This window comes from Solenopsis invicta, chromosome 9 (genome assembly GCF_016802725.1).
Source record: "Solenopsis invicta isolate M01_SB chromosome 9, UNIL_Sinv_3.0, whole genome shotgun sequence".
Classification (NCBI taxonomy): domain Eukaryota; kingdom Metazoa; phylum Arthropoda; class Insecta; order Hymenoptera; family Formicidae; genus Solenopsis; species Solenopsis invicta.
Window position 1 is genome coordinate 3,484,392 of NC_052672.1, and position 23,897 is coordinate 3,508,288.

General features: G+C 34.3%; 2 protein-coding genes across 2 annotated transcripts in view; one reads left to right on the forward strand and one right to left on the reverse strand.

Moving 5' to 3' along the window:
* Window positions 1-23,897, forward strand: part of LOC120356747 (TBC1 domain family member whacked-like) — a 512,462-nt gene that overhangs the window by 469,684 nt on the left and 18,881 nt on the right. The window lies entirely within an intron of this gene.
* LOC105204319 (tyrosine-protein phosphatase 69D) overlaps window positions 14,884-23,897 on the reverse strand; it is a 309,057-nt gene continuing 300,043 nt past the window's right edge. Inside the window, exon 11 of the mRNA XM_039453414.1 lies at window positions 14,884-15,058. Coding sequence (XP_039309348.1) covers window positions 15,026-15,058 — 33 coding nt within the window. The 3' untranslated portion in view covers window positions 14,884-15,025. The remainder of the gene's footprint in view (window positions 15,059-23,897) is intronic.

A 23,897-nucleotide genomic window follows, 5' to 3' on the forward strand; every position in this document is an offset into this window, starting at 1 on the left:
ACGCGACAGAATTATTGCGCAAATTTTACGATAAGAGTTCGCAAATTGAGTGTGAATTAATAGCTTACGCTATTGATACTATTGTGAACGAAGCTTTACATGAACAATAAAAAAGGATTTTAAAAAACTCTTTAAAATGTATTTGAAAATCTATCCTTATCCATTGTTTCCTATTTTCTTAGTAAATAATATGCGAGATAGTAGACATTAAGGAGGCGCGCGAAAGAAACAAGCGTGGCGAGGTGGGGGAGACTAAACGCGCAAGCACACGCTTGACCATGTACGAGAAAATTGAGCGCCAGCGGGTGGCAGCGGCGGCGGCGGCGGCGGTGGTCTCCGCGGAAATAGCCGCGCACACCCCACAAAATATTCGTATCGTTTATCCCCCTCGTGATGACAGACATTTCCGATTTCAAAAGTACAGTCATACACACCTCCTCGCGGTGTGATTTATTATGTTTATGTAAACAGAGTGACAAGTACATGGTCCATGTTTACATTAAATGGTCAGTTGCCTCCACGCGGTACATTTCAAAGGTGTCGGTCAAGAACATGATCCTCGAATCGTTATCACTGTTTATTTAAACATTGATTACGCAGAACTACCGGTTAGGTTCATACACGTGTCCCCGATTTAATTCCCCTCTTGCCTCGTCCCGGTCGCGTGACATCGTCTCCGGTTAGACCCCCCGTGAAACCCGAAATATTCCCCCCTTCCCCGCACGCGGCACATTTCAAAGGTGTCAAATTTATTTAAACATCGGTCAAAAACATGGTTATCACTCAAATCGTTATCACTGTTTATATAAACATTGATTACGCAGAACTACCGGTTAGGTTTACACGTGTGCCCCCGTTTTAAGCCCCCCTCCCCCTCCTCCACCCGGTTTGGTCCACCCGCGGGACCTTATCGCTGGTTAGGTTCCCCCCGCGCGACCCGAAATATTCCCCCCCCTTCCCCGCACCCCCCTGAGATCCTTGAGTTTGAACCAGCCACTATATTCTACTGATAAGTAATGCAACACATTTTTTTTCTCAGAGCAGGATGGTTTTATTCAGGATTCAAATACACCATATTGTACCTCCCAATTCTTTGGCCATAAAACCCTATTTTTCGACTAATTTTTGTTCAATTCTATGGCTTTACGTCACCTTAATCACCTGTATAACGCCATGGTACCACTCTACTGGTTTGTGTCTGAGCCAAGTTCTTGCTGCATCAATAATTCCCCCATCATTGCTGTAGTGCTTCTCGTGGAATCCATCCTTCAGGGGTTCAAAGAGATGGAAGTCAAAAGGGGAAATTATTGATGCAGTAAGAACTTGGCTTAGATACAGACAGTAGAGTGGTACCATGGCGGTATACAGGCTCTCACATTAAGGTGGCGTATAGCCATAGAATTGAACGGAGATTAGTCGAAAAATAGGGTTTTATAACCAAAGAATTAGGGAACAATATGGTGTATTTGAATCCTGAATAAAACCATTCTGTTCTGAGAAAAAAAAAGTTGCATTACTCATCGAACACCCTTTTTATAAGCATGTGTCGTTTACAACCCTTTTTATTAGCACCCTGTGTCGACTGGGATGCTGCTAGTCTGGAGTCAGATTGTATTGCGCAGGTTATGCTTGATTTCTTCTGCCAATCTGACAACAGTCTTGTCAACACTATTTGCTCGATTTCTGCTGGAATAAAATGCAAATAGTTTCCGTCCTATTTCTGACAGCAGTTTGTTGACACCGCAGATATTGCAGAGTCTGTGTGAAATCTGTTGCCTTTCTAGCAACAGAAATTAATAACAGACTCTTCAAATAATCTGGTTGTTCACGTTTGGCTGACAGGGAATACGGCTATATATAAAAATAATTTTAAAAAATTAGTTTAAGTTAAAAGAAACACAGTATTTTGATACAAAATTACATATTTTTAATTTTCCATTTTTTAAAATTTTCCTGATTTAGAATTTTCTTGTGTTCAAAAATTTTAGAAATACTATTAGAAATTTCATTAGAAATATCATTTTATTTCTGTTTAACATGAAACAACAAGCATAAAATGATGTCTCTAATGTTTCTAAACACCGCTTTTTAGAATGACAATTGATTAATCGCAGAAATATTTCGACATAAAAAGTTTGCTTAAAAACCCATATTAATGAAATTCTATGTTATTGTTTTAACTTTGTATGACTTAAAATGTGTATGAAATAAAAAGGTAAATAACAAAAAAATACTTAAGTGTATGTACATTCGTGTGATAATACACTCAAGCTTAAGAATAATGAAAAAGTATGAGTAATTAATGATTAAAGGTGTACTTTGAAAAAGTTTAGAAGTGCTCAAAAGTAAAAATGCCTTATAACAATTGTCACTTATTATGTATTGTCATATTAGTATCACTAAAAAACAGTAGACTACTAAATGAATAACTCCATAAGCAACTGTTAGAATACGTTACCTAATAATGGAGATAACCGTATTGTCGACAGTAGCCATAATACCCTCTTCTCCTCTATTAAATAAACATTAAATACATATTAAATAAACACGTAATATTGGAGACAAAGTATTAAAAAAAATATTAACAAGGTGTAGTCAAGAAATGTAAAATGTCAAATGAGATGAGTCATAGCTCATTCGAAAGGGGGGAACAAGTATATTAACAATGTAAAAGGGTTAGCCTTACTTTGAATGGGCCTTACTTTTTAAGAAAATCGCAATTAAAATTGTTAAATGAATAATTTAGACATGTAAAGAAAAGTTAAGTTGATACTTTAAAAGTCTTGAATGTATTAAAGAGTTCTTTTATTAAACAAAAGCAATTAGTTGAATGGAAACAGCTGTCATCTTTTTAATTAAATTTGTCACTTCGTCTCTGTCGTTCTTAAGAGTTTGACGCACTGCTGATTGTAATTTCTGCTCTTTGAATAAAAGATCTTTCTGCCCATTTATATTTTGAACACCAATTATTTCTCAGGTTATGGGCCCAGACTAAAACGCGCAGTGTAATAATAGTTAACATGAGTGAAAATAATAATAATAGTATTAATTTGTGCGTGTGTTCCGGAAATAGTTTATATCGTGTGTGTGGTTTAGTGTAACATGCAGGCGGAAGAAGACAGATATAAAGTTCCTCTTTTCGATGGAACCAATTTTAGCAATTGGAAATTTCGCATGGAAACGTTACTCGCGGAACATGATTTAACTGATTATGTTGAAAGGCCGGTAACGCGGACGATCGAATTGAAGGATACGGACACACCGGAACAGAAGGCACAGAAAGAAGCGCAGCTGAAGCCTCTCTTTAAAAGCGATCGAAAATGTAAATCGCTTATTGTTCAACGAATAGGCGATAGCCATCTGGAGTATGTAAAGGATCAAGAAACTTCTTATGAAATTTGTAGAATTCTCAAAAATACCTTCGAGAGAAAAGGCATCGCAAGCCAGCTTAGAATACGGAAGAAGCTGCTAACTATAAAATTTGAGACGACAGAGACGATGAGTACACATTTCCTTAATTTTGATAGGCTTATTCGTGAGTTAAAGTCCACTGGTGCCGTGGTTGAAGAAACGGATGTTGTCTGCCATTTATTATTAACGCTACCTTCAGAGTATGATGCGATTGTGACAGCTTTAGAAACTTTATCGCCAGATCTACTCAAAATAAGTTTTGTGAAGAATCGTTTATTAGACGAAGAAACGAAGCGTAGCGGATCGAGTAATGCGGACAATGGAAAACATGTGGCATTTGCGACAAGTAAAGGTGGAGTGAAGAAAGGAAGTGGAAATAATGTGAAATCTCATGGAAGAACAAATCGAAATTTCAATTTCAATGTCATAATTGTGGTTTGTATGGACACAAACGGGCTGACTGTAGGAAACCTCGTAAAATAAAAGAAGAAGCAGGAAGTACAAATATTACTACGGAGGATCTGAAGAAGAAATCAATTGCAGAAGAGGAATATGCATTCAATGTTGAAGCGGAAATCGACGGAAATACTTCGACGTGGTATTTGGATTCAGGTGCGACGGAACATCTAGCGCGTTCGGGTGAGAAACTTTTTAATATCAAGGTATTACGGAAACCTGTTCAAATACATGTTGCTAAATCTGGACATAAATTATTTGCAACGGAATATGGAGAAATTCAGGTACGTACATTAGTAGATGGAAAAGCACGTTTGATCACGATTAAAGAAGTGTTGCTTGTACCAAATCTTCAATTTAATTTATTGTCAGTTCGAAAGCTGGAAATGAATGGTTATTCAATTCTTTTTAGTAATGGTAAAGGAGTTATTAAAAAGGGAAACTGTACGGTTGCGGAAGCAATACGGAAAAATAGATTATATGTACTTGATATTTGTAGAGAATCGTTAATAGCAAATGTCTGTAGCGTGGAAAATAAAATAGATTTGTGGCATAAGCGTTTTGGTCACATTGGTTATGATAATTTAAAGCGGCTGTCTTTTTTGGTAAACGGTATTAAGCTAGAAGAAAAGTTTGACAGGAAAGTAATTGGTCAATGTGAAATTTGTATAAATGGAAAGCAAACGATATTACCACATTCTCAGACGCGTACGTGCTAAAAGGGCACTTCAATTGGTTCATAGTGATGTTTGCGGTCCTATGGGCACTGAATCTTATGACAAAAAGAAATATTTATTGTCTTTTATTGATGATTTTACTCATTTTACTGTCGTGTATACTCTACGAGAGAAGAGTGAAGTTTTCAAGTATTTCAGGCTTTATCATTCAATGGTGGAAACATATTTCAATCAGAAGCTCAGTAGATTAAGATGTGACAACGGACGAGAATATCTTTTTACAGAAATGAAGAATTTCCGCGCTAGTCAAGGAATTCAATTTGAATTTACGATTAGGTATACACCACAGCAAAATGGAGTGGCGGAACGGATGAATCGTACTATCACAGAAAGAGCACGTTGTATGCTTTTAAATTCAAAGGTGAGCAAGAGTTTTTGGACAGAAGCAGTTCAAACAGCAATGTATTTAATCAACCAAAATCCAACAGAAGCTATTAAAGGAAAGGTTCCTGCTGAGTTATGGTATGGAGAAAAACCGGATGTTCAAAAATTAAGAATTTTTGGATGTATTGCCTATTTACGTTTGCCCAAGGAATTAATTGGTGGAAAATTTGATTCAAGATCAAAGAAATGTCGTATGATGGGTTACTGTCCGAACGGGTATCGTTTATGGTGTCCGGAAGAGAAGAGGATCATTTTAGGACATGATATAATCTTTGATGAAACAAGGTTTGTTCTTGATGGAAATGAAGATTTTTATAGAAACGGTCAAATAGAACACGAAGATAAGAAGACGATTTCAACAAAACATCAGGAAGCGGAATTTCAAGAGGAAAGGATTTCAAGAGACAAAACAAGATTGAATATTAGTAGTTCTGAAGAAAATGATTCTTTCGAGAGTGCAAATGAAGAAGAAATTGTTCATAAACGGAGTTCTTGCAGTTCAGAAAGAAAAGAAGAACAGAAGAATAAAGAACTTAGACGCAGTACAAGACTAAAGACTAAACCCAAATATTATGATGAATATATTGGAATAGCTTTAAATGCTGAAGCTTTTGTTGATGATGTACCAGAAGATTATGATGATATTCAACGGAAAGAAGATAAAGAATACTGGTATAAAGCAGTACAAGAAGAAATTACCTCTTTATTGGAGAACAAAACTTGGACTCTTACGAAATTACCGGAAGGTAAGAAAGCAATTAACAACAAATGGGTTTTTAAAATCAAACGAGATCAAGATAACAACGTTCAGCGGTATAAGGCTCGTCTAGTTGTTAAAGGATGTGCTCAGAGAAAAGGTTTTGATTATACGGAAACTTATGCACCAGTTGCACATATTACAACGGTCAGAACACTTTTCTCATTTATTAATCAAAATAAATTATTTACAAGACAGCTAGATGTCAAGAATGCCTTTTTGCACGAAATTATAGAAGAGGAAATTTATATGAAGAAACCTCAAGGTTTAGAGAAATCAGATGGATTAGTTTGCAAATTAAACAAATCTCTTTATGGACTGAAGCAGGCGCCACGAGCATGGAATGCTAGATTTGATAGTTTTGTTAAAGGACTTAATCTTAAACGTTCAGAAAATGATACGTGTTTATACTCTCGTATAACAAAACGAAGCAAGCTGTTTCTTCTACTTTATGTGGACGATATTATTATTGCAGCTGATAATAAACGAGAATTAAAAGAATTAAGAGATATGCTAATGCACGAGTTTCCAATTACAGACATGAAGAACCCACATTATTATTTAGGAATGAAGATTGATTTTCGGCATAATGGCATATTCCTAAATCAAAAAGCTTTCATGGAGAGAATGTTAGAACGGTTTAACATGACTGAGTGCAAACCAGCTAAAACACCGATGGAAGCAAAAACAAAGGAGAAAGAAGATCATGAAGAAGTCAAAAGTATTACTGAAACAAAGCCTTATCGAGAATTGATCGGATGTTTAATGTATCTGATGCTTTACACACGTCCGGATATTAGTGCAGCAATTAATTATTTTAGTCGTTTTCAGAATTGTGCTACAGAGAGTCACTGGATTGGTCTAAAGCGAATTCTACGTTACATAAAGGGTACACTGGAATATGGATTGTTCCTACCAAAGAAGAGAAATAATATTCCTCTGCTTGCATACGTTGATGCAGACTGGGCCAGTGATAGCGATCGGAAATCTGATACTGGTTATTTAATTCAAGTTTATGGAGCTACGGTGTCCTGGATAACAAGAAAACAAACAACGATAGCTTTGTCGTCAACAGAATCTGAATATGTAGCCTTAGCTACAGCAGCAATTGATATTTTATGGTTTATTAAATTGTTACGCGATTTTGGACATGACTGTGATGAACCAATTACTGTTTTTGAAGATAATCAATCTTGTATACATTTACTAAATAAATGGGAACATCGTAGACTGAAACATATTGACATTAAATATAATTTTGTTAAAGATCTGTGTAGTAAAAGAAAGTTGAAAGTTGTGTATATACCTTCAGATAAACAGATTGCTGATTTTTTGACTAAAGGGTTAACGGGAGAACGGTTTGTCAAATTGCGTTCAGAAATAGGAAATTGTATGTTTTGATTTAAAAGTTAAATATATAAAGATGTTAAATTAAGAGGGAGTGTTAAATGGATAATTTAGACATGTAAAGAAAAGTTAAGTTGATACTTTAAAAGTCTTGAATGTGTTAAAGAGTTCTTTTATTAAACAAAAGCAATTAGTTGAATGGAAACAGCTGTCATCTTTTTAATTAAATTTGTCACTTCGTCTCTGTCGTTCTTAAGAGTTTGACGCACTGCTGATTGTAATTTCTGCTTTTTGAATAAAAGATCTTTCTGCCCATTTATATTTTGAACACCAATTATTTCTCAAAAATTTAACATTGGGACGTTTGTACATTAAATACTAGAATCTTAAACCACCATCCAAGATAGCGTCGTGACTGAAAAGGCTAGATGCTAGCGTTACTAATTTCCCTCCGCGGAGGACCGGGTTCGAATCTCCGAAGCATCATTTTTTTTTTAAAGTCTTTTGCTATTATATTTTACAATTACATTATTTTTATTATTTTTTAAATTAATCTTGATGCGATCAAAGAAGTTTATATGTACAATAAAATTTTCCGAGATGACAAAAATAAGCCGTGTTTACAAATTATACCGTATAAAGGAATTCTGTCAGCCTTATTTATGTTTTAAATGTTTTACCTCGATTTTCACTCACATTATTGTACAGCAATGTGCAAGTTTTATAACAAATAATTTTATTAATGTATGAATAATTTTAATCACAAGACAGTCATAGTAATTTTAACTTGTTAATTTATTATTTCAATTCTTTTAACTTACGCGCATGGATATCATTATATTTATTAATTATTTATTTTTTATTATTTATTTATTATTTTTATCTTATTTATTTATTTACTTATTTACTTTCATATGTTTATTTGCGTGTTTATATCAAAATTTGGATTAAAGACTTGTCAATTAGGATTTCTGTAATTCGCAGTGATACTCGAGATATCAACATAAAAAATGTTAGATATATTAATATAGTTATCTAATAATTTATTGAAATGTACTAGTTTTTAATAAGTTTACTGATGAAAGCTCTGTATAGCATGAAACAAGTTCGACAAATTAGATGTTTTTCAAAGTGTATCATTTACTCATAACTAATTTATTATGGTCTTATAACTTATAATATTGTAGAAACTTTTAAAATGTATTATTTTTCAAAATAGATATCTGTCTGTTAAGACCTCTTGTAAATAATTTTATTATAATAAATAATTTATAAAATATTTGTATTAATTTTTAATCAATACAAATTTTATTCTTATATGTAATTACGTTATTAATTAATTTAAAAAATAATAAAAATAATGTAATTGTAAAATATAATAGCAAAAGACTTAAAAGAAAAAATGATGCTTTGGAGATTTGAACCCGGTCCGCCAGGGAGGGAAATTAGTAACGCTAGTATCTAGCCTTCTCAGCCACGACGCTATCTTGGATGATGGTTTAAGATTCTAGTACTTAACGTACAAACGTCCCAATGTTAAACTTTAATTGCGATTTTCTTAAAAAGTAAGGCCCATTCACGCTAACCCTTTTACACTGTTAATATACTTGTTTCCCCCTTTCGAATAAGCTATGACTCATCTCATTTGGCATTTTACAGTTCTTGCCTACTCCTTGTAAGTAAAGGTTATCCATGTGTTTACTGAAATTATTTTCTCAAATAAATAATAAATGAAAAATAAGTACTTTAGCAATATTAAATAAACGTTTAAAAAAGTTTTTAAAAGATCATTATTTTAAAACAAGAAACGCGCTAGCGGCTCGCGCTAAGTATATATTTTTCGTCGTATCTTGTAAAAGACGCTACCGCGTACCATTTACAGAAAGGAACACAGTTTTTTAAAAATAAAAGGTTATTTTTCTTAAACAAATTAATGTTATTAAAAAGTGAATATAGGGTGAAAGTATCGATTTTTCCGAGTACAATGACACAAGAATGATGTCCGTAAGTGCATTTGATGCTAAGATATAAATTAAGCATGTATTTTTCAGCCCGATTTATGTCATAAAAAAATTCAGATATGTCGTCGTCTGTCTTCATCATCGCAAAATTTCGATTTGTTGTCTTTGGTTCAAGTATACACAACTCGAATGGGAAACTGTACGGGGATGATTCCAATGGGGGTGAATAGTGTTCTTCGAGTACTCTGACATTGATCTTTGGTACCAACCCTCTATTACCAACTCCTATAAAATTATTAGATGATATCTTCGTAAAATTTTAGATTTGTCCACTTTGGCGGTAATTTTGAAAAGATATAAGAATATATGTAAAAAATATTTCAAAAATTTTGCTTTTCTCTCTCAGTCTCTCTCTCTCTCTCTCTCCTTTGCTTACTTTCGTTCTCTCTTTCCCGCGCTCTCTCTTTCGTTTTCCCTTGCTCTCTTTCGCTCTTCCTCGCTCTCTACCACTTTCCCTTATTTTCTTTTGCTCTCTCTCGCCCTCTACCGCTGTTCGCCCTCTCTCACTTTCTATCGTTCTCTTTTGCTTTCTCTCCCTCTTTACCGCTTTCCCTCACTCTCCTTCGCTCTCTCTCTCTCCTTTTCTACCGCTCTTTCTCGTTCTCCCTCGTTCTTTATCGCTCTCCCAGGCTCTTTCTCGCTTTCTACCACTCTCTCTCGCTTTCTATCGCTCTCCCTTGCTCTCTTTCACACTTCCTCGTTCTCTACCGCCCTTCCTCGCTCTCTACCGCCCCCCTCGCTCTGTACTGCCCTTTTTCGATTTCTATCGTTCTTTCTCGCCCTCTCTCGCACATCTCTCTCTCTCTCTCTCTCTCGCTCTTTACCGCTCTCTCATCCTCGCTCGCTCTCTACCGCCCTCTCTCGTTCTCTACTACTCTCCCTCGCTCTCTACCACCCTCTCTCGCTCTCTATCGTTTTTCTTCGCTTTCTATCGCTCTCCCTCGATCTCTATCGCTCTCCCTTGATCTTTACCGCTCTCTGCCGTCTTTTCTCGCACTCTCTCGCTCTCTACAACTTTTCCTGGCCTTTTTTTGATCAGCGTCGTCCTCTACCGCTCTCTACCGCTCTTCTTTGCTTTTTCTTGCTCTCTACCCCTTTTCCTCACTCTTTCTTGCTCTCCACCGCTCTCTCTCGTTTTCCCTTGTTCTTTATTGCTCTCTTTCGCTTTCTACAGCTTTCCTCACTTTCTACCGCTCTTTCTTGCTCTTGCCCTCTCTCGCTCTCCCCACTATCCTTCGTTCTCTACTACTGTCTCTCGTTTTCTACCGCTGTCTCTCATTCCCCTACTCTCCTTCGCTCTTTGCCGAACTTTTTTGCTTTTTATTTTTTTTCTTTTTGTATCTAGATATTTACTTTTGTGACTATAAACCATACAGTTTTTTGTGTGTCTATATAACTTTACTGTGTCTATGATATATATTATTAATGTAACAAAATACTTAGCAAAAATTTGTAAAATCCGCCTAGAAAACATTAAAAATGTAAAAAAATGCGCCAAGTATATTCTTTGTATATAGAACCAAATTGAATTAAAACTACAATGAATGAAACCAAATAGGGGAGACCGGAGCAAATCGTTAGACGAGGTAATTCGATAATTGAAAATATCTTTTTTATGGGTACATATTAAAAATTTACTTTAAACACTGTAAACACGTCCTAATTCAACGATGTTGCTTATAACAAAGTTTTGTTGGTAACGGCGTTATATTGAAGTCGTAGTAGTGAAAAATGTGTTTTGCGACAGTCGAAGTAATTTCTGATAGTCAGCATTTCTTCAAAATTTAAATAAGATAATAAGGTTTTTTTGAAAACTTTGAATATATTGTGTCCAGTTGAAAAATTTTGTGGGTAAACCTTTACAAAAGGGGAGCAGCCTCTGATGACTTTGACCTTGACATATGTTATTAATGGGAAGGTACTGAGTGACATAAAAAAGGTTTTGAGTAATGCTCACTTCTTATTAAAAAAGTATCAGAGAAAAAAAATAGTTTTTCTTAATTATTTCACTAAATATTTTTTTTACAAAAAAATGTGTCAAACAAAAAATGAAGCTAGTAATAAGCTTTATAAAAAAAGTTATATACATTTTTTATCTAACTTCAATACTTTAGTCATTATAGTAGAAAAACAGTTTTAAAATAATTTTTTTTTTATTTTTAGTAGTTTTGTGTGAAAAGTAGATGTTTGGGCGGGGGAGGGGCTCCGCCCCTCCCTCGCACCCTCTCCCCGTATTTTTTTAACCCAACTTAACCCTATTTTAATTGTAATTTGACCTAGAATATGTAATTGACGTTGCAATATTAGATTTGAAATTATGGCCCACCCCCTCCCACACCCACCTCGTCATTAGTGGACTTGAGACAAAGTGGGTTGGGTTAGAAAAAATACGGGAAGGGGGTGCAGGGGGAGGACGGAGCCCTTCCCCCGCCGCGTTCTCTGTATATTGTAGAAAAACTGTTTTGCGTCGAAAATTCTTTCGACGTAAAACAGTTTTTCTACAATAACGACGAAAGTATTGAAATTAAGTAAAATATGTATATGACCTTTTTTATAGAGCTTATTACTAGCTTCATTTTTTGTTTGACACATTTTTTTGTAAAATGAATATTTTCCGAAATAAGTAAGAAAAACTGTTTTTTCTTTCTGTAATATTTTTTAATAAAAAGTAAGCATTACTTAAAACCTTGTGTATGTCACTCAGTACCTTCCCATTGATAACATATGTCAAGATCAAGGTCGTCAGAAGCTGCTCCCTTTTTGTAAAGGTTTACGATTTTGTGTTTTCTTTTTACTGTGTGATGTCTATTTTGATCATACGCAATAATGTGTACAGTTAATGTTGGAGCTATTCGTAATACCGAGCACCGGGGCGATTTGTTAATACTGATTGCAGCGCCTAACTTAAGTTGGGTAACCTTAACTCTTTGGCTGTGTTGCGAACGTTTGTGCTATGCAGAGTTAAGCATTGAGGTAAAGTTCTTCATTGATTTAGTTCAAACTTGATAATATTGTGTATTTTAGTACATAGAACATAAATAAGAATACAAAATCGTCGCTCTTAAGCAGGTTATAACTTACAACCCTGCCTGCACCGGACGTAACAGAGACTGCTGTTTTGATCACAAAGTCGCAGAAAATATGATACGTCTTGTGCACGTCGCTGCGACGTAACTAAATAATTTGAATGTTTTAATTAATTAGCTGTTTGTTGAATTTTCTTTTGTATTATGACTTATATTTTAAAGATAAATAACATTTCACTTTTTAAAAATGATGTTTTTCATTTAATGTAATTAAATTTAATACGTAATTGTGAAAACGTTACGTAGAGTAATGTACAGTTAGGAAATACTATCGCGGTATCTGGCTATCCGGTAAAAATCACTATCCGATGCATCTCTCATAATAATTTCCTTAACCATGCAATTATAGTCACAAATACTTTTTTCTCTGCGTATAGTAGTACACGAAACCGTCACTAGATGGTTGTTATGGCGTTTTCTCGTAAGAAAGAAAACACGTAAATGGTATAAAAGGCGGAGCATTATAAGATTTTTCACCGATGTTCTATTGGAGTAGAATAATTTTTCTGATGAATTTCCTTGAAAATGAAATCAAGTGGAAGATGTTTTAATTTACTATGTGATTAAAACTAACCTTTTTAAACTTCCAATATTTGGAACCATTATAAACATAATAGATGTAACCATACATAAAAAGTAGAATATTATAATTCAGAATTACTATAATTTATAGATCGCACCCAAAACCACTATAAATTACAGTTGAATTATGGTAATTGCAATCATTCTCTTCTCTCAGTGTAAAACTATTATACATTTTATCTAGCAAGTATTTTACGTACATAATGCAGTAAAAACCAATCTTAATTTTTCAAAATTCGTCGATAATTTTCAGGTCACAATTAGTGCATAAGTCACAAAATACACGTCATTACAACGTCGCTGTCACCAGAAATGGGGATGTTAGTTACGTCTCAACGACGTCTCAATTACGTTTCAAACACCAGTTGAGACATCGCTGAGACGTAACATGCGACGAGTTAGCACGTCACAGCGACGTGCTTGTTACGTTTGGTGCAGGCAGGGAAAGTTATAAAGCGCTAAAGATTGACACTTGTGAAGTTAGGAAATCTGTTACACCGATGGCATAAAAAGACATGCAAACGTGTATGTTTGCATTTGTTTACTGTATACCTATATCCTTTTTTAAATAAAAGAAAGTTTTAACAACAGCTTTTTTACAGTCTTTCAACTTGGAACACAAATTTCGGGATATTTCCTAGTTACGAATTACCTTGGAACTATTTGTAATTGTTGGCATTGGTCGACATTTTTATATGTACTTCAAAGCAAGTACACTTTCATGTTCTATCTATACCGGCATTGTGAAGGGGAAAGTTCAGTCTTTCAAATTGTCCCATGTATTTTTTTTTAATGAATATAGGACTCAGGAGACACAAAAGAAAAAAAGGTTTAACGAATAGCCCCGGTCTCCCCTATAATATCTTCTAAATAAAGTGAAATCAAAAATATTGCAAGTATATTTATTACCGATGGAGTGGGAGTCTTATGACCAAGTTGCAATTGACCACCAGCCACTTATAGTGTTAAACAGTCGAAAAACTTTAGGCACCAGCCGCTCTAAATGGCTATGATCAATCGCACTCCCTCGCTCTGCCTCGCTTTCTACCACCCTTCCTCGCTCTCTATCGCCCTCTCTCGCTTTCTACCGCTCTCCTTCGCCTCTACCTTTCTCGATCTCTATCGTTGATTATCTGAGTTGTAACGCCATTATCGTTTTTGTTACTTTTTACGGTAACAAGCGTTACTTTTTTATGTTTGTAACGGTAATGGTAATGTCGTTACATTTTTACAGTACCGGTAATAATTCAGCCGTTACTTTAGTTCCTTATTATCAATTGAATAGATCGCGCACTGATCACGTATTAAAGTCTTGATTAGATACAAATATTCCAAATGAATATTTTTATCTAAATCAAACAGCAATAAATTTTACAAAATCAAAATATTAATTGCGCAATGTACAATTGGAAAATATTCTTAATTATGTGATTAATCATTAAATTAGTTTAGTTAATTTTTTTATTGATCAATGATGTTTGATTAATCATCAGTCATAATCAATCGGAATTGTTCAAATGTAATTATAAATAGCAATTGTAATAAGAATTAGTGAAAGAATCATGTTTTGGAGTATTTGAAGTTCTAATAATATTGGTATAGTGTTTTAAAAATATTGTAGCCCTTATAGGAGTTCATGTATATATATATTTTTTTCTTTTAATTATAGATTAAAAAATAGTATGACTATGAATGCCGACCTTAATGGATTCAGATGAATTTTTGCAAGAATATTTATTACAGTTTTATTAATATATGTAAAATATTTAGTTTAATGCTACATTAAATTTATAAATTAAATATTACACAATTTTACATAACAATTATTATTATTCAATGTATGAAATTTTTGTGTTGGCTTTGAGATGTAGCACATATATTTTTAAGTTATACGTACCGCGTAATATTCAGCTATATTGTTCGCGGAAGAGTGAGCCGTGTCTCCATGTTCGGCAGACATATCTGCGATCGGTTTCTGTAGGTCCTGGTGATTCTTGGTGCTGATTTTGCGATACCTGTTATTGTGGCTGTGATCATGATAGCTCGCTTGCCGATAGCCCAGGTTCATCGATGACAATCGGTCATACATCATCAGGTTGTTCGATGGCACATTTAATTCCTGGAGCTCAATCATCACCTTCTGAAGATACTCGCCACTCGACTCAGCGTCGCACAATCGTGCGTTGACAATGATCAGTGATATTAAAGCGGCAAGCCGCGATGGCTTCGATCTTCGTACTAAATTCATAACGAATTACTCTTGTGGAGTCTTAGCATCTATTAAAGGAGAGAATTGTCTGATTTAATAGTTTGCCAATTGACATAGTTTTTTTTGGTATTTATTTTAGTTTATCGTATTTACACACATGTGTTCGGTGATCCAAAACGTTATCTTAATTTATATGTAATGTAAACAATATGTAGTTTTGTAAATATAATCTATTATTCAATAATATAATCATTAATATTTTTTATGATGGTTGTTCACTTATTTATTAATTCATTTCTCAAAGAAGCTAACTGACTTTGATTCTGTAATAAGATCAACTTCATGTAAATGAACATAAAAGTTTAGAAAATTAAGAAATATTTCCTCATATACGAGAGTAAAGGTGCAATTTCACGCAGCGAGTAAAAGCTGGCGTTTTACTCCCACTCAATCGCAACGCAAAGCAGCGTTAAAAAGCTAAACGCTATCGCCTCTATCCTTTTCATGTAGCGAATAAAAGCTGGCGTTTTACTCTTACTCCACCCAACTCCACCGCATCGCAAAGCAGCAATTAAAAGCGGCAATTGCTAAGTACATAATCTGACATAACCGCAAAAATAGAGTTGGAATATTATAATCAATATATCGAGTTTGTAAAATATTATAAACACACAGTGGCGGTTATAGCTGAAATTAGAAGACGACGTATAGCTGCTGCAATTGCTGCAATGTATTTGTTAAAAAAAGAAAAAGAAATAGATAAAAAAAAAGTTTTTGGTAGCTCCGATTTTTGTAAATTGTAATGAGCACAGTTTCTTTTTTGCATCGGGCCAAAATTGTTACTAATGTATTTACCGTTTTTAGGATAAAAATAATATGAATTTTTATCTATGTAACATTCATTATATCCCTCCATACAAGAGTGCCGATATATTTCTTCACTTTCTTGTATGGTACAAACAATTGTTTTGCACACACCACAAGTATATGAGGGTATAACAGAATTTCCTACAATATAAAAAAACACAGTCATTAACACAATATAACAAATAAAGCTATCTAACATAAATAAATAAAAAACAAAAAGCAACCTAGCCTGAAAGTATGCTTACTATATGTATATAATATATATTAAATTTGTTTGTATTTTCAGATGATGTCGATTGATTTAACCTTTCAGTCATAATTTTTTTCTTATATATTTACTTTTGGAAGGTAATTAATTTGGAATGTAATATTTAAATTTCAGCGTCGTTTTGCTAAAAGTTGGACTGTGTCGAACTTTGAGCATTTATCCTCTGAATTTGCCAAATTGATGAAAATTGATGGAGAAGGGGTAAACGCCAGCGTTTAGTCGCTAAAAGTTGAACTGTGTCGAACTTTGAGCGTTTATTTGCTGGATTTGCCAAATTGATGGAGAGGGGGTATAACGCCAGCTTTTATTCGCTGCGTAAACTTGCGCCTTAAGTCGAAAATTATCCGCACTTTTGCTAGAATACATTTTTAAGTTTGTCACACTGCGTTCCGGGCAGGCAGGCTTTAAGTTGACACTACTGGGGTCTCTTGATCAAAACTGAACCTTAATCCATGGAGTAGGAGAATAGGAGGCTAAACTTAGCACTTCAATTACGTTCTCGTTTCGTGTTCCCTATTGGGAGGATGGTCGCTAAAAAGAATAACTTCTTACGGATGAGCGCCATTTGTAATAGTTACCTTAACTTGACTTTTTATGTATTTTCATAGAGCTCAGTGTTTCTACCCGAATATTGAAATATTTATTTATTTGTAAACCAAAAAATCAAGCAGAAAATAAAATTAATAAACAAACGAATAAAAATTATAAAAAACAAAAAACGTAATTTCTAAATGTTTTATGTTTTTTAAGTTTATGTTGTTACATAAGTTTATGTTAATTTATGCATCTGTTAATGTATATGATGGTGATAAATAAAAAGGAAATGAACATAGAAACGGATATTTAATGAAGTACTAAGTTTATATTTTCTTATAATGAAAATGTACAATCATTTAAAAAAGGTTGAATAGATATATCAAATAAACTTTTATTGTACAATATTAAGTAATTATAAAGACTTCAAGTTACTTCGATACAAATTGAAATATAAATCTCAGACCTTATATTAAACTATTTGATATCAGAGTAAATAAACAAATAGTCTTCAAAAATCGAAATTGATTATTGGTTTTCTTTAATGACTCGGTCGATTTCATTTCACTTGTCAAATTTAATTATTGATGTAAAATCCTTAATTTCCTTAATTTCCTTGGATGCACACTTATTTTATCCTTAAAATATATATACAATTACAAGGAGTATAAATATACAGGGTGTCCGTCCATAAATGTCCGAGCAAATATCTCGTAACTGGTTGAAGTTAGAAGAAAGTTTAATAAGGAAAATTTACATGGTTTTTAGTCGGCTACAAAATGCACGTAAAGAAATTTTTTTTACTCGTCACCTTTTTGAGTTATGAAGGTCAATGTAGGTTTTTTAAATGGGTACCTATAATTTTTTTTGCATATTTACATAGTAGAGGTAATTTTCAATCAAAATTATATTAGGAAAAAAATTGCTACGACGCATCGTTTACGAAATAATCGGCATGCAAAGTATTAAAGTAATAATTTGGATCGAGTATTGTTGAACAAATTTGAAATATCAAATAGGTTGAGAAAGTAAACATTGTTTTTTCATGAAATATTTATTAACAAATTAATTAAGAAATGGTTCGAAATTGTTACCATCATGATCGATACAGCATTCAACGCGTTTTATAATGTTTCTTATTGTTAACTGCAGCATTTCTGTTGTAATACTTTCAACAGCTCTAGTGATTTTATGTCGTAAATCTTCTTCATTTTCAGGAATAGTTGCATAAACAATATCCTTAATATACCCCCAAGGAAAAAATCGCAAGGTGTCAAGTCGGGAGATCTCGGTGGCCATCGTACAGGACCATTAGTACCCATCCAACAATTAGGAAATCTATTATTTAAAAAGTTAATTACAGCACGTGTATTGTGTGCTGGAGCACCATCTTGTTGAAAAATAATATATCGAAAAACTGATAATGGAAGATCGCGTAAATAATCTGAGAAAGTTGTTTGCAAGAATTCCAAGTATTTGTCACCATTAAGATGACCATGGAAAAAGAAAGGTCCAATAATTTTTGTTCCGATGATTCCGCACCATACGTTCACCGAAAATCTGCGTTGGAAACCTTTATCTCTTTTCGCATGTGAATTCACATCGGACCAAGTATGCACGTTATGTCGATTTTCCATACCACAATTGGAAAAACAAGATTCATCAGACCATAATATTTTATTAAGAAAACCAAAGTCAGTGCGATAATTAACTCGAAGCCAGTGGCAGATCATTAATCGGCGATCTGCATCTCCTTCATGTAAAGCTTGTACTAAATTATCACGAAACGGTTTGAATTTGAATTTTTTTAGTACAGCGTGTACGTAACTTTTCGATAATTCTAAATTACGTGCTACTGTTCTTATGGATGTACGTTTGTTTTCAATAAAACTTAATAGCACACTTGTCTCTTTTTCTTCATCTGTTTGGATTGTACGTCGTTGTCTTGTTAGCGATCCTGTTTGACGCAATTGATCTTCAATTCGTCGAAATGTACGATTATTTGGTATTCTTCGTTCTGGATATTTTTGTTGATAAAGTAATCGTGCTTCATTTTCATTGCGCATACTTAAATACCAGATCTCGAGCATATCACACTTTTCCGTAATTGTAAACATTGTTCTCACGCGCTCGTATGTAGACGATTGACTAACAGACTCATACTACCCTGTAATTCATATTACGTGCTATACAAATACTTTATTTACAAATCAAACAGTCGTGTATTTTGAAAAGTTGAAGGTCAGCGATCCTGTTCGATATAACAGACTTCATACGAGCGCGTGAGAACAATGTTTACAATTACGGAAAAGTGTGATATGCTCGAGATGTGGTATTACAACAGAAGTTGGGGGTATATTAAGGATATTGTTTATGCAACTATTCCTGAAAATGAAGAAGATTTACGACATAAAATCACTAGAGCTGTTGAAAGTATTACAACAGAAATGCTGCAGTTAACAATAAGAAACATTATAAAACGCGTTGAATGCTGTATCGATCATGATGGTAATTTCGAACCATTTCTTAATTAATTTGTTAATAAATATTTCATGAAAAAACAATGTTTACTTTCTCAACCTATTTGATATTCCAAATTTGTTCAACAATACTCGATCCAAATTATTACTTTAATACTTTGCATGCCGATTATCTCGTAAACGATGCGTCTTAGCAATTTTTTTCCTAATATAATTTTGATTGAAAATTACCTCTACTATGTAAATATGCAAAAAAAATTATAGGTACCCATTTAAAAAACCTACATTGACCTTCATAACTCAAAAAGGTGACGAGTAAAAAAAATTTCTTTACGTGCATTTTGTAGCCGACTAAAAATCATGTAAATTTTCCTTATTAAACTTTCTTCTAACTTCAACCAGTTACGAGATATTTGCTCGGACATTTATGGACGGACACCCTGTATATACAGTTAAAAAGAGTATAAATTAAACAGTACTTAATGTTTTCAAAATTTCATTTAAATTATTAATACTGGATACTTTAATATATCTTGAAAAAGGCATAATCTCATCATCAATATTATAAATATTATAAATATTATGTAAATTTGGAAAGACAGCAATTCTTTTTCTTATGCTAAAATCATTTTCAACTTTCGTGAAACCAAAGAATTTGTCGTTTCCAGTCAAAAATCCCCAATCCGAAGAAGGCAGCTTTACTAAATTCAAGTTCTGTTGCAAATATTTAAATTTAATTTCATCTGATGCATGATATATTTCCGTGAAATTTCTTTCCATTATATCCCTAAAATGTAAGTTTTCGTATTAATTACTAATCAAATATACTATTTCATAATTATTATGTAATTTTTCATAATATAATCTCTCTGTCGCTTGTTTGACGCAACTTCTATTTTCCATTTCCGATTATTGGACTCATTGTCAGCTTGTAACACGATGTACACAATTTATGATTAATTCTCAATTAATATTACTTTGTTGTTAAAAATGTTGCAATAAAAATGATATTTTTCAACATTTTCTTTCAAAATCGGAGTAACAACTGGCATCTCGTATATGATCTCGTGTATGCGATGTATGCGTGATCGTGAATTCATCACATTTTGCATGTGTGAGAGGCTTTTAAAGATGGCGACCATCGGTAAGAAGTTATTCTGTTTAGAGTACTTCCTCCCAATAAGGTACATAAATCAGGAACACTTTTGCTTTGCGCGCGCTATCGAGTTCGGTCTCCTATTCTCCTACTCCATGCCTTAATCGCGTCAGTTTGTTTACCGTTACGAGCGTGTAAATATGGCCGCTCCGCTAGAAGTTTGCACCAAAAAGGAACAGAGAGCTGTGATACGATTTCTTTGATTGGAAGGAGTGAAAGGTGCTGAAATTTATCGGAGGCTTTTAACACAGTACACTGGTTTACCAGTATCAACTCTTGACCACAGTATAAGAAAAAACAGTAGGTCGACTCGGTGTCGGCACCTTTGATATGATGACTACAAAATCGCCATGCTGGTTGTGCGTGGATCCAATAGCGTTTGCGAGCGCAATGGTTTAACTTAACCCGAGTCGGGTTAATAACGCCATATGCTGGAATCGTCCAATTGAACTTAATCGCCATATTGCTGGTTGTGCAGTTCGGTCATACGCGAAGGACAACTTTCGCCGTGCTTTATGACGGAGACGACCTACTGTTCTTTTTTATACTGTGTCTTGACCTTGCTGAACCTTTTCGTTGGTAGTGGAAGTTGACGAGCATCCTGCTTCCTCTTTGTGTGTCACACTTGTGCGTCAACTTTTAAACTTTTCGATCCATTCATATACACTTCTGCGCGGTAAAGCACTGTTCCTTCATTGTCTTGAAAGTCTCCGATGAATTGAAGCACTTTTCACTCCTTCCGACCAAAGAAATCGTGTCACAGCTCTCTGTTCCTCTTTGGTGCAAATTTCTAGCGAAGCGGCCATATCCAAGGTCCGTGGATTGGCGTTGGAGGGGAAGGAAGGTCGTTGCATAGCCGCCATTTTCGAGACAGCGAGTCAGGGTTAGTGTATGTACGTAGATAGTAAGGTACTACAGCTATTAGTTGTGTGAGTGAGCGAGTGTGCAGTAAAAGTATGGCCGCCGCCATTTTCGTTCCACATCGTTGAAGTGGATGCAACAACCTTCCTTCCCCTCCAACGCCAATCCACGGACCTTGGCCATATCTACACGCTCGTAGCGGTAAAGAAATCGACGTGATCAAGGTCCAGCTTTGATCACGGGATCTCAGTAGTACCAACTTAAAGCCTGTTTGCCCGGAACGCAATGTAATAAAGTTAGGGTGCCGTCACATGGGGCGTAACTTGCGTAGCGTAATTTACGTATTCTAGTAACTTACTAAAATATGTTACGCCATTTAAAAGCCTTCTTTCACATAAAGCGTATTTTGCGGATTTTCAAGAAATGCGTATCTAATGCAACCAATTGCTGATTAGGATTTCTCTTGTACTGTCTAACAGAAATGTTAAACAAATTTACGATTGGTTTTTGTAATTTACGCGTCTCGGAAAGTACGTTTCATGTGGAACTGATACTCTGCACACTAGTATGTGTGAATCATCTATGAGCGAATCTAACCTGCGCGCATATATTCCTGTTCCTTGTAATTTTCAAAAATTTATATATTTTAAACAAAATAAATATATGTTAGGCATTTGGGAAAAAAAAGCATTTTACATGCAAGAAATTCAAGCAACACAGACATATCTATTAATGTACAACTATAACCTTAACATTTTGTATTAATATATCGCAAGAAGTTTGGATATGACAGAATGTTATTACAGAATAGCTATTATAAATAATAAATTTGATATAAAACTGTTTCTTAATTTACCCTGATTTCATTATCCATCTTTCAATTTTGTTCTGCTTATTTAAGTAAAACATGTGTTACCAATACATGTATTACTACATGTACACAGCGTTTCTTACGCAGGAAATTGGATTTGACGTAACGATAATAACGTAAAAAGCGTAAAGTAACTAAGCGGAAGCTAATGTTTCAGTAAAATGATATCATTGGTCGGCGCAAGTTACGCTTACTCAAGTTACGTCTCATGTGACGGCACCCTTAAAGACATGTTCTAACAAAAGTGCAGATAATTTTTGATTTACCCTAGCAATATTCATTTTTTTCTGCTCATTGAAGCATTTTTTAAAAGGATGCTAAAATAATAGAAGAAGTTTCTTGACGTTGGTATTGAAGATTGCTGAAAATTATTTTTCGAGCAAAACCAGGCTGTCGCTCTTTATTGCATAGATCTGTCTTTGTTCTGTAGCGCCTCCTTAGTGAATTGGCGCTGGAAGCGCATAGAGTATGGTGAGTTTCTTTTCTTGATATCTAAGGCTGATGGCAGAGAACGAGACGTAAGAGAAGTGACGTGACGTAACGTGACGTTGGGTAAGGCAGAGAAAAGCCGTAAGGATGTAAGATGTGTTATGTTGAATGTTTCATTTATTAAATGCGCGAACAGACAAGATGAGTAATATTAAAATATTATTTTAATGGGTTATAACTAAATATTATCAGACTATCGTTAGACATAAGCACTTACATCTCGCTTTCTGCCATCAGCCTAAGGCTTGTTTTCTATTCCTGCACTAGACTGCACTGGAACGTTCCTTCTTGCTTTCACTAACTTTCAAATATATATCTATTTCATTTTAAGTGTACACTAATTCAGGGAGTTCAGGAACAGAAAACAAACGGCTAGTCTCAGATAGAACAAACGGCACTTATTGTTAACGCTGAGTTTGCCTTGACACGTGCACGCAAATAAGAGAAGATTTTGTAAGAGCTGAATAAAACGAAGTAACCTAATAATTCTGTGAATCGTGTTACATCCTTCCAATCTGTCATCACTCGACGTGCTCTCTAGTACATTAAATATCTACAGACCCCTACAGTTTTTCGATTATTTCACTATCTGCGAAAAGACCTATCAACTACTGTTGGGTAGCATACTGTTGTGTTTATGACAGTTCAGCTTCGCTGAATGAAATAGGGGAAAGTAGATAAATTGCACGCACTTAAGAGAAATTTATCGCAGTGAAGTGATTTTTGAAGTTGAAATCGATACAAGTACAGAAATAAAATCTTTAAACATTTTTCTATCATTATGTATTGTCATATTGGATAATTTTTTATTTGGTAATGTGAAACGGCGTCTACAATGGGGTCGTAAAGTCGCAGGAGTGGTCGTAAATCCAAATAAAGTTTCTGTTAATACACGATGTACCATGTTCTCTTGTAATTGGTCAGTTGTAGTGACGGTAGTCACTGGAATTGGAATTGAATTAACTCCAAGCGACTACGACTACGACCGAAAATACAGAAATTTACGATCGCTCCTGCGACTCTACGATCCCATTATAGACGCCGCTTTATATTCAGCAAAAAAAGGCAAGTGGATAAACGAAAAAATTTTTCGCGCCTTTGGTAATTGTACGCGTGGTTGGATAAATGTACGCGGAGGAAAAATAAGATTATAGTCCATTTTTTTAGTTAAACAAACTGCACTATACTGTATTAGTGGCACTATAGTTATTTTCGCGCCTTTCAAGATGGATGCATAAAATTGTCCACTATGGACTTGATTTAATGAAAAAAACAATTACTCAAAGACTATTTAATTAAATTTAATAAACAATAGCTCAAAAAATGAAATAACGTACTTTTGTTAGGTATAATAAGATTAAATGATTAAATTAAAAATACA